We start from the raw sequence: 17,329 nt of genomic DNA on the forward strand, positions 1-17,329 counted from the left end.
AATTTCTTGTGCTTTGAGTTTCTGCTGACTAGTTTAAGGTGATTTATAGATCCGTTGAACTTTGGAGCAGGACTTTTCCAAAAGTTCGGCATAGCTTGGGAAGTTGAGCTCTTCCAAAAAGATTTTGGAGATATTCTCTCTCTCTCTCTCTCTCTCTCTCTCTCTCTCTCTCTCTCTCTCGTGGCTGCCTTACAGTATGGAAGAGCTTCCCCTTAACCTTCCCATAGGGATGACATGTAAACATAAACTAACAGGCGGCACGATTAAGGACGTAGCAGCATGACATGCACTTTAAAAGGAAGGTCTGTAGGATCCACTTAAGGAGCAGGCTTGGTTCTGTACAGATGGCGAGCATCTTGCAACCAGATACCTTACAACAATAAGCCCTAATGGGCCTGCGTTTTGTTAGAGCAGGACATGAAGCTGTTTCAAGGACAGTAATAAAAAGTAAAGCCTTTATCCTTCCCCCACTCCCACCCCACTTCCTTGAAAGACCAAAAAAAAACCCAATAGCTGCCTTAAGAATGTCACGGGAACTTTACAAACATAGATAAGTTTTTGTTTTTTAAAGGTACAACATTTGGATGCTGCTTCCCCTTGCTTCCCCCCCCCCCCTTTTCAGAGTAACTTTCAACTGGAAACATGTGGGGCTGATCTGTCTTGAAGATCTGAAGGATCTGATCCCCCCCCCCCCCCAGTCTTCTGTCACTCTTTGGTTATCTCCCATTCTTTCTTTCTTTTCTTTTCTCTTCCCTGCTCCCTTCCTTCATCTTTTGAATGTCTTGATCTTCCCACTGAAATATCTTTGTGTGCTTTGGGAAAGAATGTGTTCCCAGCTGCGCTTAAATACCTGAGTCTTTTGCAGCGAGGCCTCCTGCAAAGGCCAGCTTGAGATGTGGAGGCCTAGAACTTCAGTCATGCTGTTTGCCGTCATAACTTGAAGAGGGCTGTCTGTCTGTCTCTCCCTCCATCTCTCTCTCTCTCTCTCTCTCCCCTTCCCAAGCCCCTTTCTTTGCTTAAGCCTTCGCAAGGGCTCATGTTTTCCCCTTGCCAGTGAAATGGAGGAATGCAACACAGCAGGAGGGGAGTTAAGGGGAGGGTGGGAGGACTTGTTTGTGAGAGAACTGAGTGAAGACTACTACTGAAGAGGTCGAAAGTGGGTAACCGGGGCAAATGGAAACAAAGGGACCAGAATACTACTACTAGGGGAAGTGCTGCTTTTCATTAAGACTACCAGGCTGCTCACTTAACTCAGGCCTGATGCCTCCTCCGATCTCATTGCAAGTGGCTTGGTGGGTTGTTTTTTTTAAATAACAAAACCCAAAAGTTTTTCTCTTTTATGTTTAGGCCTTAAAGAAAGACTTCCCTTCCCTCTCTCCCTCTCCCTCTCCCTCCCTCCACCCTGCGCCTCCCAAGTTGCTCACAAGTGACTCCAATTTTGAGCAAGTGACTGTCTTAGAATTGAACAAACAGCAGGCCATGGGAGCCTGAGTGGATCGGAGTTGCCAAGCTGAATTTCTTCAGAATGAGGGATGTGGTCTGCCTCTGTGATGTCTCTTCGGTGGAATGTTATGGAAGTGGTCGAATAAGGGGTGTCCCTTTTTAATGTTCTGTAGAGCAGGCATCTGGAGTAAGGGGTGATGGCTTGAAATGAGGAACATCTGGCAAACTTAGTCTGGATTCCAGGCGTTTGGATTCTGTGTGCTTAAAGGTGGTGCTGTCTATATAAACAAGGCCTTCTGAAAACGTTTGGCTGAGAGCAGTGATCACAATCCTGTAAATGTTTTGTCAATCCCTAATTTAGTCTTTAATAGTCCATGGTGATTAGGGTACAGAATATAAAACACAGGTGTCCATCCCTATTGGTCTCCCTTTGCCAAACTGATGCCCTCCAGATGTTTGGGACTCCTTGCTCCTTTCTTCCTCAGGCACCATGGCTGATAGGAGTTGTAGTCCAAAACATCTGGAAGGTAGCAGGTTGGCAAAGGCCATAAATTGTTATGTTGCTGCCTTGTTGGTCCTACATAATGGCTCCCTTTATTGGACCAACTTGGTGGGGATACAAAACTGAAATTTACTCCCCTCTGTGATTTGGATTGGAAAAGATTGCTCTTCACTTATTATCCCCTTATTATCGCTTTACCAATGCAGAGCTCTCTGTATATAGGGCCACACTTTCTTTTGCAGCATCCTCTGAAATAAGATGTCAGTCGAACCATTTTGAGATAAGACCATCTGTAGAAGTTATATTTGTTAATTTGACATGCTTGGGGACCTTTTGAATCCAGAGCTGAAAATAACCTGAAAATACTGCGGGCACTTAATAATATTTACCACTTTTTCCTTAAGCACTTCACCCTAGCTCAGAGTTTCCCAAACTTGGGTCTCCAGCTGTTTTTGGAATACAGTTCCCATCACCCCTGGTTCTGCTAGCTAGGAATGATCGGAGTTGTAGTCCAAAAACAGCTGGAGACGCAAGTTTGGGAAACTTTGCTCTAGCCCAGGCATAGGCAAACTTTGCCTTCCAGATATTTTGGGACTACAACTCCCATCACCCCTAGCTAACAGGACCAATGGTCAGGGATGATGGGAGTTGTAGTCCCAAAACATCTGGAGGGCTGAGTTTGCCTATGCCTGCTCTAGCCATTACAACTGTCTTGTACTGCTGGCACAGATTTGAGGCAGAGAGAGAGAAGGAAGGAAAGGAAGGAAAGGAAGGAAGGAAGGAAGGAAGGAAGGAAGGAAGGAAGGAAGAAAATATGCTTTTAAGGCCACTTGATGAGTGCATGGTAAAGATTCAGTTTCAGGGCATTCAGCTGCTGTTCTTAACTGCCTGGCCCTAGCTCACTTGTCTAAAATCTTGCATTGCCCTTTTCTGTAGATCTTAGATTCCCACTCCTATTAGCCCCATCATTCATAGCTAATGGTCAAGGATAATGGGAATTGTAGTCCGGCAGCTTATGGAGGACCACATTTCCCCCATCCTTGCTGCAGATGGACCAGGAATAACAATGCACATGTATTTGGGTTTAAGACACATTGGTGTGGGAAAGTAGGAGTTGAGTGTTTTTGTGAGGAGATCCTAGCCCAATTCGAAATGTTAGGGAGTAGAACAAACCTAGAAAGGAACTTGTCAAAATATTCATGATAGGCCCTGCATGATCACTAAGGCTCCAATCTTATTCCTACTTACCTGTGAGTAAGCATCCTTGAACTCACTTACTTTTTGACAGGCACGTGTAGGATTGTGAAAACTGTAAAAGTGTTGATGGCTAGAGTGTTGTGGCAGGACAGTTTTCTCTCTACCACATGGAGACCTTGGTAGTTGTTTCTGAATCTCAGTTTGTTATGTGGGAGTATCCGAGACAAGCTGGATCTGTTCACAATATTGCCTTCCTTGTGAGTCTTGCCACTAGTCTGGTATATTGGACTAAAAGCAAGGAGGTTGTGGTCTAAGTCCCCACTCAAGAATGAAGCTCACTGGTGACCTAGGACTGGCCTCTATCCTTCCTTGTGGGGTTGTTGTGAGGTTAGACCATGGTGCTGATAACGCCATGATTGCAGGTTTGATCCCCATATGGAACAGCTGCATATTCCTTTGTTGGACCAGATGATCTTCAGCATCCCTTCAAACTCTACAGTTCTGTGATCCCTCAGTCTAACCCAGGCTTCCTCAACCTCGGCCCTCCAGATGTTTTGAGACTACAATTCCTATCATCCCTGACCACTGGTCCTGCTAGCTAGGGATCATGGGAGATGTAGCCAAAACATCTGGAGGCCCGAGGAAGCCTGGTCTAACCTGCTTCATAAGGTTGTTGTGAGGATAAAATAGTGATGGAGGATTTATGCTGCCTCTTCTCTTTGGTGGAACAACAGGAGAAAACATGATACTTTTTTGTGTGGTGCCATAACAAGGGATTTCATGAATCCACCATTTTAAAACTGTATGACAGCTGACGGCTTTAAAATACTCAGTGACTTTGTAGATCATGAATGGGGAACCTTTGGCTCCCAAATGTTGCTGTTCTTCAACTCCTGTCAGCCCCAGCCGGCATGGCCAATGGTCATGGATGATGGGAGTTGTAGTCCATCAACATCTGGAGATTCACCATGTTTGCCACCCCAATGTACACAAACAACTTGCTTTGCTTCCATTCCATCTACACAGCACAATGAAAGCTATTATACACAAATGGGTATGCTGTGAACACAGACCTACACAGGTAAACAAGGATTTAGTAGCATGGGTTTATTTCTCCTATATATTACAGATACTTCTGGCAGATCACATGCTGGTTAGCCAGCTGCTTATGGTGGGTGGAAAATGAAGGCCGTGATCCTAAACACTTCTTATTTATAAGCGGTCCATTGAAGTTGACTGAGTTACTTCCAAGCATTGAGAATATTAGTCATTTAGTTAGTCTTGTGTGCACATATATAACTTAGCTCATTGCTCTTTGGCTTTTTTATGTGTGTATTTCCTGAGTTCATGGAAGAGTAACTGAGCTTTCACTTTTTGCTTGTCTCTAGGTCCTTTAAGAGGAACGATCCTGTTAACCCTTACCATGTGAACTCTGGCTATGTCTTTGCTCCTGCCACCAGTGCAAATGATAGCGAAATATCTAGTGATGCTCTGACTGATGACTCCATGTCTATGACGGACAGTAGCGTGTAAGTATTTCCCTTGGTTGAATTTTTTGAAAAACTGTTGGTTCTTAAAAGAATCCTACCTGACCATGATCTCTGCTTTAATTTTCTGTTTAAAATTTTGCTACCCAGTTATATTTCTGATGGATTCTTTACCCACCATATTGCCATAAACTAGGAGTATGGTTTGAGCACAGTGTGTATGCCTTTGACGCAATGGTAGGAAATGACTCTCTCATTTCCATCACTTTGCAGGTATTCTCACCCAACTCTCAGGTGAACAACCTTGTTCTCCCAGTAGGACTAGAAATCCAGCCTTTTACCCATGGGATGTATCCATAATCGTCCCCATAGCCACAATTTTGCCCCAGCCCTTGTCTTTTTTAGGACTAGGTGTAGTCTTATTATCTAATTAACAGTCGTAAAAAAAGGAATTGCTTCCTCTAGGCGGTGCTTTCTGAGGTTAGCTGCTGAACTTAGGAGCGATGCTCTATTGACCCAAAGAGTCAACAGCCTTCTTGGGCTGAACCTGGCTGACTTTACTTCTGTAAGAGGGTGGAGGCTGTTTGGAATGTGATGACAATTATTCCTTAGTATCTGGGAGAAGGATGGGAGGAACAATCTGTGCTGTAAAATTTGTGGTCTTCTACAGAGAAGGAAATGGGAAGAAGTTTTCTGTTGTAATCTGCTTTAGCCATACAACTATGTACAAGGGCAACTACGTACATTGTCAATGGTTTTTCTCTCCCACCTCTACTTCATGTTGCATTCCTCTTCCTGCTGCTGGGTAGAGAGATTGGACTTCATTTCTAAATATCCCAAAGTGCTGTGAGGATAGGGGAGCATATTCTTTATTTCCAGTAGAAGGAACGCTTTTTGGAGGCAGGTTGGGGTTGGGGAGTGCAAAGTAGCCTGGTTTTAACTTAGCATTGATATACATATGCACACAAACACACACACAATTCCCAAGGTCTTAACTTGAAATGCTTAGTTCTGCTTCCCATGCATGCACATATCTGGAAGCAATTCCAACCCAAAACAGTAGGACTTAACTTGTGAGTAACAGGATTGTACTGTTAGTGTACCCATGGTGGTTTGGAAACCTTGAAGGTGGAAGGAAACGCTTCGCAATTCCTTGTAATCCTTTTGGTGGCAGGGGAAGAATATGCACTTTTTAAAATAAAAAAGTCTCTAGATATAAAATAGTGCAGACTTGGTTATCCACCCTCCTTCTAATATGTGTGCAGCACTTTTTTTAAAAAAATGGTTTTATGGAAGAAAGAAGAAACCCATTCCTGCCTTACCCCGCTTTCTCGTTGAACAACATCGGCCTTGCATTTTCTTAAAAAGCTGCATCACTATTTTATTTCTCTTTGCCAGCTGGGCTGCGGTTTGTATATGTGCTCGGTGTGTCAACAGAGCATTCACTGGGTTAGTCATTTCTGGACCAGTGTTGGGTCACTTGGGACGAGCAGGGCTAGGATTATACCCTCTCTTCACAGCAATGCCAATTGTGGGGCCTTCTACAGATGAGAGCACTGAGTGAGAAATAAAGTGCATGCTGGATGAAAGGCTTAACTGAATCGCTTTCAGCCTATTGTTAGTCTAGGGGAGCTTAGAGGGGATAAGAGGGTAGCAGGCTGCTTTGAAATTTACTTGAACAAGTGAATAGGAGCTCCCCATAAAGCCGGGCATGAAAGGAGCCTGGCTGTTTTTTCCTGCCATAACAATAGCCAGTACAGGCTGTGAGGAGCAAGGGAAGCTTGCCTGATTAAACTGCTGGGAGCTTCAAGATATGGGGAGTGGGGGTGTTGTGGAGGTGGTGGTGGTGCTCAGGCCGGAGGGGGGGCGGGGCGGGGAGCCAACCTGGATTTCAATAGGGCCCAGAATGGTTATATGGCTTTAGAGAGCAACCTGCAAAAACTCAAGGCATTTAACCAGTTCCTGCTGAAAACTGATCCCAAACTCCCCCTTCCCAACCCTCTTGAAGCCTTTGGAAAGGTTTGAATTTCCTGTGGTGTTGTCTCCAAACGACTGAGGAGTTTGTGTGTGTGTGTGTGAGAGAGAGAGAGAGGGGGGGGGGAGGAAAGTGGGACACACACTTTTTCCAGCTCTGTGGCGTCTCAGTGTTGTAAACTCCTAGAAGCAGAGCACGCTGATAGGCTTCAACAGCTGTTGCAAGCTGCGGTAACACTAGCACGTGTGCCAAGTTGTTTTTGTGTTTGAATTTCCTTCCCTGCCATGGGTGTATGAAAGAGAAACTTGAGCAAAAGGGAGGAAAGCGGGGAGGGCGGCGTGTTCCCGCTCAAGCCGCCTTCTTTTCTTTTCTTTTTGCTTTTGGAGGGGAGCGATGTTGGGAGAAAAGTGAAATCAGCTGCTGTTGTGGTTCATTTGTCACCTTTGATGATGTAGGGGCATGGTTTCGTCGCACTTTTCCTGTAGCTTCCGTGCCAACAAATTTGTGCAGCAATGCACCACTATACTGTGTGCGTGCGTGTGTGCAATGGCTTTGGTGGGGTGCAAATCAGACAACAGAACACACAGACATCTGAAAAGCCGGTATGATCTGGTCTCTTGTTTTCATGGTGGCCCCCAGGTGGCATTCCCAGCAAAGAAAATGCACACAATCCTTCTCCCCCCCTTTTCCTGAACTTACATTTAACCCAAAGGATCAATGTTGCGTTTTTGTTTAATCTGCCCCTTTTTGGTGTTAGCCACAAAGCACCCAGGCAAATTCACATTTCCATTTCTTGATTGGAGGGAAGGGGTGAGGGAGGGAGGGAGGGAGAGACGAAAGGGGGACTTTTTATTATTTGGTTATATCTTATTTATGGATTTACTTTGGACACAGGGGAATACTGCTGAGCAAACTTCAAATATTACCTTATCTTACAAACCAGGCTTTTGATGTTGGCAAGATCAGAGGCTCCGTTTCAGAGCCATTGCCAAATGAAGATGGGAGTGAATGCATATGCGCACAGAGTCTGATATTTCAAAAGAAGCAGTGAAACTACATTCAGGTTAGGTCAGGCACATCTAAGTCAAAAGGCTAAGATAATTGGCTCAGCTTAAATGGCAGCTGACTGGAAAGAAGACTTCAAAACTAGTGTTTCCCCAGAAACAGATTGGCTTAGTACCAGACTGGTTAGCTAAAATGTTTATAATTAAACTGTGCTATTCAGTGCCTAAAACTATGCTGTTCTTCAGCCCAGAGTTGGATTTAAAACACATGCACACCAGGAAATCTAGCACAAATACTGTGCTTCTGGAGAAGGGAGGGGGGTTGGATTAACATGGACATCAGAAGTTGTATCTTTTTCCCTGTTTTTCTTTTTAGGCAGCAGTATTAATTGTGCGCCGGTTTTGGATAGCATTTTATCCTAAAACACTTTAAAATGTTTTCAGTTTTGTCGAGATGCATTCAGTCAGTGACCTTTGGTTTTTGTTGTTGGCTTAGAGTTGTGCCCAATGTTGGTCCTACTCTGAGCAGGCTCACTGAAATTAACAAACATAGCTAGCTTAGGTTTGCTAATTTCAATGGGTCTACTCTAATTTCAATGGGTCTACTTGGTTGGCAACAGCCCTTAGATATGTTTTTTCTGTATCAGCTCTGGGTTCCGCTAATCTTCTAAGGAACTAGCATGGTATCTATGAGGTGATGCTGTTTTAGCCTCACACCAACTCCTACAATATATTTTATCCTGATAAATTGAGACTTACCCAGATGAGCTTTATGGCTGGGCAGGACCTCGCTCATTCAGGTCCAACACTTCTGTGCCATTCTGACTCAGCTTGTAAAAATGCTTTGCACATTCTCTTTTTCTGTGATCTTGCAGCTACCTTATGAGGTGCAGCCGCCATTGTTCTCGTTTTTTTTAGATGGCAGAGAGACAGGCAGGCAGGCAGGCAGGCAGAAACTTGGCTAAGCCCACCCTGTGAACCTTTGGCTGAAACAGGGCTTGAGCCAAAAATAAAAGTCAAGAATTCTCTCCCTTGTAACCTCACTTGATCTTCTTGGCTACCCTTGTTAGACTTGAAATTCAAGCACCAGCTGCCCGTCTTTTCTGTATTTAATGCGTTATGGATTCTTACTTTCCTTCAATGCCCTTTTATTTTAAATACCCAAGAAACGGAGTTTAGGAAGCTTGTTGCAAGCCCTCATTACGATTCTCAGTTCCGTTTCTCAGGGCTGTTCAGTAACGCCACCCTTCTTTTTAAAATGAGATTCGCCAGCCCTTTCTATTTAATTGTAATTAACATCTCCCACCCCCCATCCCCCGCAACCAAGATAGCTGCTTGTTTGAGTGAGCCAATTAAGAGGACACCCTCATTTACCCAAATTGTGGTGTTAGGGAGCACTCACAACATTCGGGCTAATCGGGGAGGCCTCAATGAATAGGAGAGGAGTGCCACATGGACACTTAGACTGCCGCTGTGCATCATGGTGGACTCGTAGTGAATGTGTATTGGTAAGTTTCCATTTAGAGCACCTTCCCTTATCGCAAGGAAGATGCTCCCTAAATGAGACAAAATAAAGCCAAGTAAGAAAATGCCCAACTGTGGCACCAAGCTTTTGGTGTTTCTATCCTCAGAATCTATTTAATAAAGCATCACATAGGGAAAAAAGGCAGTTAGTGGAAGGGAAAGCATTACGTTTCCATGTTTCCCCTGGCTCACCATTCCACCCCACTAGGTAGCATTCAGTAACAACTGGACATATGATGCTTTATACCAGGCACCCCCAAACTCCAGATGTTTTGGGACTACAACTCCCATCATCCCTGACCACTGGTCCTGTTAGCTAGAGATGATGGGAGTTGTAGTCCCAAAACATCTGGAGGACCAAGTTTGCCTATGCCTGCTTTATACAGAGTGAAGCCCAGACTGGCAGCAGCACTTCATGGCTTCAGAGCTGCTGCCTGAGATCATTTAAATGGAGTTGCGAAGGACTAAACACAGGACCTCATACAGGCAAGCCGTATGATTTCCTATGGATCCCCATGCACTGCTCATTATTTGACTTTGCTTGTGCTGCAACACTGCTAGGACTACCCAGTCCTATCCATACAAGTGGCTCTCATTCATCCCTTGTCTACTATTCCTCTGTCAGGCTGTAGTGCAGGAGTGAGGAACCTGCGGGGGCCGCCAGATGTCGCTGGCCTGCAACTCCCATCATCCCCAGTCACTGGCCATGTTGGCTGGGGGCTGTTGGGAGATGGGAGTCCCAACAGCATCTCAACGGGCCACAGGTTTGCCACCTCTTGCTCCTTTAGATGGCAAGTTCTTTCTTGCAAAGAGATCTGCCTCTGTGTGAAACTCTGTTGATATGGAGCATGGGTCATTCTTGACTGAAGCTTCGGGGGTATGCAATTGCATCTAAACAGCATGTATTTGGTAAAACAGCCTCCCCACCTGCCTCTGCCTTGATGGAGTTGCCACATTCAATACACTTGACAGTTCAAATACACTTGACAGTCCAAAAACTGCTAGGATGCTTTTGCCTTCAAAGAGCTAAACTTTGCATCTCCTCCCCTTTGGGATACTTGGAATGGGATCCTAGCCTGTCTTAGATTTATGGCTGGCATTTCATTTCTGCATCCACTGGAGCTTAAGTGAAGACATAAGAGGTGTTTGCGCGATGTTTCTTTCTTGGTTGTCCAGCAGCTTTCTTGGCAGAACCTAAAGAACAAATGTAGCAAACTGGGAAGGGAGAACAAACTTCCTCCTGGTTGATGGTGCAGCTGTCTCTTACTTGAGCAAGCCATGTGAATTGTTTTTGCGACATGCTGTTTCGTCTGTCCAAATGTTGCATATGTATTTTTGCTGTATGCCAAGTAATTCCAGTTCAAGTTGACGAGAAAAATCCTAATAGTGTGATCTTTTACTTGTCTGCTCAGAAGTAAGCTCTGTGGAGTTCACTGGGGCTTTCTCCCATTGCAGTCCTACAAAGGATCCAAAGGTCAAACTCTGTTTGACTCTAAGACTTGGAGCAGGAGTAATCAGTATGGGATCCTCCAGAGGGTGTTGGATTACAACTCCCAGCAGCCTCAGCTACCGTGGCCAAAGGCCAGAGATGATGGGAGCTGTGATCCAACAACATCTGGAGGATGCCATGTTGACTGCCTCTGGCTTAGAATCTAAGCAAACCACACCAAAGTTCAGCATTAGCAAAGAAGGGAGCCTGTACCTACTCTAGTAGCAGACATAAGCCACACGTTTCAGGGTCAGATAAAGTGAAGAGGCTGGCTTTTTCACAAACCCATGCATCACTGCTAGAGAATCAGAATAGGAACACACCATCTTACAATGCACATTTTTCTCACCAGCCTTAGAAGTATACACCTCAGCTCTTGAAACCTGAATGAGATCGCTCCTCTACAGCAATCTTTCCTAACCATGTGCCCATAGATACTGTTGAACTACAACCTTCATCGTCCTTGACCTTTGGCCATGCTGCCTGGGGATCACAGAGGCTGCGTTGTAGCAGCGTCAGGGGATGTAAGGTTGGGGAAGGTTGTTCTACAGCCTGGATAACCACCTCTAGGTGACGGGCCAGATCCTGGATTTACCCACCCACAGTGGGCAGGGCTGCCCACCTATCCATCACTTGATGTCTCCATGATTCCAGGTAACCCATTTATCCTTTGCAACATGGCTTGAGATCAAGCTATGCTGCAAAGGAAGATCCAGGTTGACCCAAGTCCGTGCTGATCAGTGACTTCAAGCCCTGCTTTCGGCAGGGGTTGGTTAATTTCCTGCATTCCCCATTATGGCTATTTATTTACTTGTTCCATGTTTGAATCACTCCCCTTGAGGCACCTCAAAGCGATTTCTCCACCAGGACTTCTGCAGCACAGCCAAATCCTGGTGTCTGCTTAGCCCCTCTTGGTTGCTGTGTCCATGCCTGATATGGTGTCTGGTGTGGGGCTTGTTGCTCATGGTTTGGGGAAAATGCCTTACAGGGCCTAATTGGGGTGGAGACTTCCCACCACCTGCCCTACAGCTTCATCAACATCAGTGGAGAAAGCCGTGGAGGAATTTCAAAATGATGCCATTGCCTGTTCACAAAGTGCTGTGTCAAGAGGGTGGCAATCCAGGATGTCAAACCATGGTATGAAGCTGACTTGAAAACCACAATTGTGTTCGCTGTCTAAGGTTACAGCTTGTTTGGCAAACTGCAGATTTGGGCACTGTTGTGCCACTCAAGAGGCTTCTACTGTGTGGAAATGGGAGTGACAAAGCCGAGGGCTGAGCAGGTGGGGAAGCAGACAAGTAACTAAACTGTGGTTTGCCTGTCTTCCATTTGGAAGCTCTCAACTATGGTTAGCACAAACTATTTGGGTGCCATCTTTGTTTCCTCCATTTCTTGGAAGGTGGAGGCAGATGAAATTGCACAAATGTTAAAAATGCTCCACTGACCACAGGGAACACCAGCCAAGATTGAATGCAAACAATGCATAATGCTTTGGAAAGATGTTTAGCCGCTGGCCATGGCAAGTCTCCACACCTTTGCTGTCCAGATGACACTGCTAAGGGGGTGCTTTCTGGCAGTTGTGTAAGACTGTAGTTGGAACTTCTTATGTGTGGAAGCAGCCTCTTTTGGACTCTTCAAGAATTCTGGCCTCTGTAGATTAAAGCTGACACTTAAATTGCTTCCAGAAAACAACATGTAGCCAATGCAAATGTTGGAATTGTAATGTTCCATGAGCACCTCATCCACCCAGTCAGGAAGCAGGTTGTTTCATTCCACACCAGCTGAAGATTCCAGTCGCTCAAGAAGTAGCCCCATGGAATTACTTTATTCAGATATATATTTTTTTGCTTTTTGCTTTTGGGGAGGCCAAAAGGAACAGACGTCCACTCTCCCAATGAAACTATTTTCACCAGATGTGAATCTTCAGAAAGAATTTTGAGAGTTCCGAATGAAATGCTACATTTAAAAGCTCCACAGCCCACAATAATTTGGTGAACAAACCTCATGCCTATGTGGAAGTGGGCGAATGAGCAATGACTTGGGGGTTGGTTTTTTTCTTTCACCCAGCAAACCCACAATTGCTGATTTGGATGGACTGTGCAGCTTTCATACAACCCAGCATGTATTTGCTTTATAGCTGTTTGGTACAGCGTCCAGTATTCGTCCACAGAGCCATTCATATTTACACATCTGTTGGGAGCAAATGCTTTGTGTACGTGAAAAGGTTGTTTCCTCTTCCGGGAAGCAGGGGTGCCAGAATTATTTAAATGAATGCAAATTTGAAATTGTCCATTGATGACTGTTAAGGCTGAGTAGAAGAAACAAATTGCTTGAACTATCTAGTCAGCCTAGATAAAGCTATCTAGAAGAAACCCCTAGTGACTGATCAGTTATTACTATCTACAAGTAAAATTTGGAGAGGTGGATCACATCCCTGTCTAGAAATATTTATTTATTGATTCCCCGCAATGGACTGTGGGGTGATGCAGGGGCTGTTAAATATTTGGGAAACTGAGCATCCTGTTTGTTTGGAGCTGGTGTTGTTCTGCAGGGCCGGTGCAAATTCTGGCAAATGCTTTTATCTGAAGCTCTGTAGTAAATAAAGGATGCCTTCACAGCAAGTCTGCATGTTCTTTCTCCTTGTCAGACAAAACAGATCTTTCCACAAATATTAGGCCTGATCTGTGTAATATGTGTGCCATTTGGAAAGCCCTTGTCTGCGCTCCATGTATCCCTGGTTGTGTTTTCTGCAGCTATGGCATGCATTGGCCCATTTTGTGGTTCAGGTGTCCAGGACATCCATTGCTCATGTGCAGTTGTCAATATATGAACGGCCCAGCCTAGCGCAGATGGAAAGTGCATTGAAATGGGACTGGACATGCATGGAAAGCTTTGCTGGGAAATGGAGAACCTATGGCCCTCTAGATGATCCCAGGCTACGAGTCCCATCATCCTTAGCTGTTGACCTTGCTAGGTGGGGGCTGATGGGAGCTCAAGTCCAACAACAACAAAAATTGGGCTGGCAACCAGTGCACTGTTTTTTTCTTGAAGTGTAATTGTGTTCAGCAGGACATTACTATTCATAGAGTCATAGAATTACAGAGTTGGAAGGGACTATGAGGGTCATCTAGTCCAACCCTCTGCAACAGAGGAATCTTTTGCCCAATGTGGGGCTCAAACCCACTACCCCGAGATTAAGAATCTCATGCTCTATTGACTGAGCCTAAAAAGGTTTGTGTGTTGGAACACCCTTAAAGAAAGCACCTATCTAGGGTTGCCATATTTCAAGAAGTGAAATCCCCCCAAAATGAAGTTTTTAAGCTATTCCTTAGGAAATTTGCCCCCCCCCCCAAATCAACAGTTCCCATATGCATTTTCCCAGTCATTTTGACCAATTTTCAAAAAAATTCGCTCAAATGGCATTCTGGATGGCAGCCCTAATTTACGTATGGCAGCTTTCATTTATACTAACACTCATGTAGTATGTAGTCTCAATGACTTTTGGAATAATAGGCTCTACAATAAAGATTATAGAGAAAGGCAACCATGGCACATCCTTTGGATTTAGGCTAACAGTAATGCATGCACAAAAGCAGGCGATATCCCTATCACAGCAGCAAACACAAAATTTGGCTACTATGCACACATTTTAAAAAGTTGTGGGGGGGGGTTCCCTGATTGATCAGGGTTCCTAGGTGCACACACAGGTGTTTAAAGACACCTGTATATTGTACAGGCTTTCCTTCTTAAATGACAGAGCAAAGATGGGGAGACCAGTGGCTCTCTAGATGATCTTGAAGGAGTCCCCCTCCCATCATCCCTGACTATTGGCCAGCTGTCTGGAGCTGATGGGAGTTGGAGTCTAACAACACCTGGAAGGCCACTGGTTCCCCATCCCTGGGCTAGAGCCATGAAAGTCACAGTGAAGGCATGCAGTGGGTGAAAAGAGACCTTCCAAGGATGTCCCTCAGACATGGAGCAAGCCTAGCTTTGCAACTGAAGTGCCAGGTGGGCCTGTCTAGGAAAAGAATTCTGGCTTAGTCATCTGTCTCTCATTGATTGTGCCAAGTTGCATGTTGCAGTCTTCATGACGAGCCAGCCAGTCAGACCAGGCATAGCCGGCTTGTGCTTCAGATCTACAGAACTACACCAAACCATAAGCCTGAGATTGATCCTGGAGCAGAAACATTCATTCAGGCTCAATGCAGTGAGGAAATTACAGAGTGGCCCTATTGCTCTGAAATGTTGCATGTCTTCATCCTAAGTTACACATAGGCACACAAACACAGAGGGGGCAAACACAGGCTGTTCACATTCACAGGTTCAGCCCACATTGGGACTTACAGATCCCACCACTGGAAAATTCCACAATTCCTGCTTTCCATATTACAAAAGGAGTAGGGACAAAAGCCATACCACTCTACCAAACAGCAGCTGTTCTTCCTGTTTTCAGTGCGCCATATGTAACAAGACCCCAGTTAGATGTGGTATGCTGGCAGGCAAAACCATATTCCAGTTTGCAATATGCCTTTTTATTCCTATTTGTATCCTAATTTACATGCATATACAGACACCGAAACGAGCAAACTCAGTAAAGAAATTATCAAGAGGGGGAGGCATAGTAACCAGATTGCAGAAGTTAGGAAGTAGAACATATTGTCATTTTGCCCTGCAGGGTTGTTTTTGTTTTTGCACATAGAGATTTCTTTAGGCATAAGCTCTCTGCAACTTGGGGCCTGGATTTCTGAAGAAACACTTGCTTTTTGTATAGACCTGCTCATTTGGTAAGATAATTGGAGCAGGCTTTTCTGGTGAAGCTACTGCTAGTTGAGGCACAGGGTGTGACAACCCAACGGAGGGCCTTTTCTGTGTTGGCTCTTGGTTTCAGGAACTTCCTCTTCTCTAAAATGAGGTGGATGCCAACCGTGATGAACTTTTATGCAGGCCTTCCTGTTTATTCTGGCATTTGCTGGCTACTAATTCTAAGCTCAGAATAATATACATTGCTAGTTAATGGAGGATGTAATTTGTCCGTGGTTTCTAATGTTTTAATATGTATCTGTTTGTACTGGAATGAATAAATATCATGCCACCATTCTGATTTTATCTGTACGATGTGTTGTTAGCCAGTCTAGGGTCCTTCAAGAGGAAAGGCAGAATATAAGAATTGTTGTTGTTGTTGTTGTTAGGCGACTTCCAACATATATAAAAACATAATATTCTATGAACGACTCAAATATTATTCAGTTGATGAGCAGTATATATAAACTCTTAAAGTAAATAAAAGAATAAATATTTTTCAGCGGTTTGACTGTGGAAGAGGAAGAAACCGTTTTGACTGCAACACATGACTAGTTATCTGAAGGCCCAGCTCCAAGTTTGTGTAGGCCTGTGGGCAAAAGACAGCAGATTGGTCAAATACTCAGCCCAGCAACCTGCCTCTCTGTTCTACAGCCACCTACGAGAATCTCTGAAGTAGGGCTGTCAAATTCTCTTTTCTTAAATGAGTGAAGGAGGTGGAGTTTCAGGGCTGGAGTTTGAGCCAGTCCTATTTAAGCACCCTTTTTGTTGTTGTTGGGCAGCGGGAGATGCTTCCATGTTTGTTTCATTGCATCTTAGCTGAGTACCTTGTTTGAAAAATAACAATTTGTATCCCTTTACTTCTAGTGATGGGATCCCTCCATACAGACTCGGGAGCAAAAAGCAACTCCAGCGGGAAATACATCGGAGCGTCAAGGCCAACGGTCAAGTTTCTCTACCTCACTTTCCAGTAAGTACTTGAGTTTGTTCAGGCGATAGAGAGAACCCATCAAGACTTACTTGCCCTAAAAGTGTGCTAAGCAAAACTGGGAAGAGAGAAGCCCCTAGAAATAGCAGTCTACCAAAATGCAAACACAACACGCTGGCTAATAACTGTTAGTAAATATATAATCGGCATGATGTCATTCAAAATATACGAATAAGCCACTTCAAAACTCTGTGTGTGTGTGTGTGTGTGTGTGTGTGTGTGTAATACAACGCATCTCACAAAATATACAAGTAACTGCAACTTGTTATATGTATCAGAGTCAAACAAAGATCAAAGATCACTTCATCAGCAGCTACATTATCCAGTGATACCCACTAGTGTGATCTTCACTAGTATGTATATTTCATTGATAATTATTCGCTGATAAAGACTTTATTCCGAAGCAGTTGAACTATTCCGAATGCACTGTCCTTTCCAGACTTTTGTGAGACGTCTTCCTTTGAGAGACGGTTTGGCGTTCCTCGCTATTCTTTGGTTGTTTGAATCTTTGTTTGACTCTGATACATATAACAACTTGCACTTACTTGTATATTTTGCGAGATGTGTTGTAATAGATAGATAGATAGATAGATAGATAGACAGATAGATAGATAGATAGATAGATGATAGATAGTTTTGAAGTGGCTTATTTATATATTTTGAATGACATCATGCCGATTATATATTTACAAACAGTTATTAGCCAGCGACTTGCATTTGCATTTTTGTAGATTGTCACATTTTGCAACACAGGGGTTTGTGTTTCCTAGAAATGGCACAGCAGGCTCACTGCCCACATCCTATGAATGGTGCTTACCTGGGGCAACTGGACTCATCTTCACTGGAGGCAGTAGCGATGGAGTTCCACGCTTCTTCCAACCAGCATAAGGGGACATAGGAAACGCCCTGTTTGTCCATCC

At 44.4% G+C, this 17,329-nt stretch overlaps 1 protein-coding gene across 4 annotated transcripts in view; it reads left to right on the plus strand.

The window, feature by feature from the left end:
- Positions 1 to 17,329, plus strand: part of AXIN2 (axin 2) — an 82,597-nt gene that overhangs the window by 41,031 nt on the left and 24,237 nt on the right. For all 4 annotated transcript variants that reach the window (XM_079965396.1, XM_079965395.1, XM_079965398.1 and 1 more), the window contains 2 exons: positions 4,531 to 4,671; positions 16,289 to 16,391. In XM_079965396.1, the coding sequence (XP_079821522.1) occupies positions 4,531 to 4,671; positions 16,289 to 16,391 (244 nt within the window). The remainder of the gene's footprint in view (positions 1 to 4,530; positions 4,672 to 16,288; positions 16,392 to 17,329) is intronic.

The sequence above is a fragment of the Podarcis cretensis genome (genome assembly GCF_951804945.1).
Source record: "Podarcis cretensis genome assembly, chromosome: 2".
In the NCBI taxonomy this organism is placed as follows: domain Eukaryota; kingdom Metazoa; phylum Chordata; class Lepidosauria; order Squamata; family Lacertidae; genus Podarcis; species Podarcis cretensis.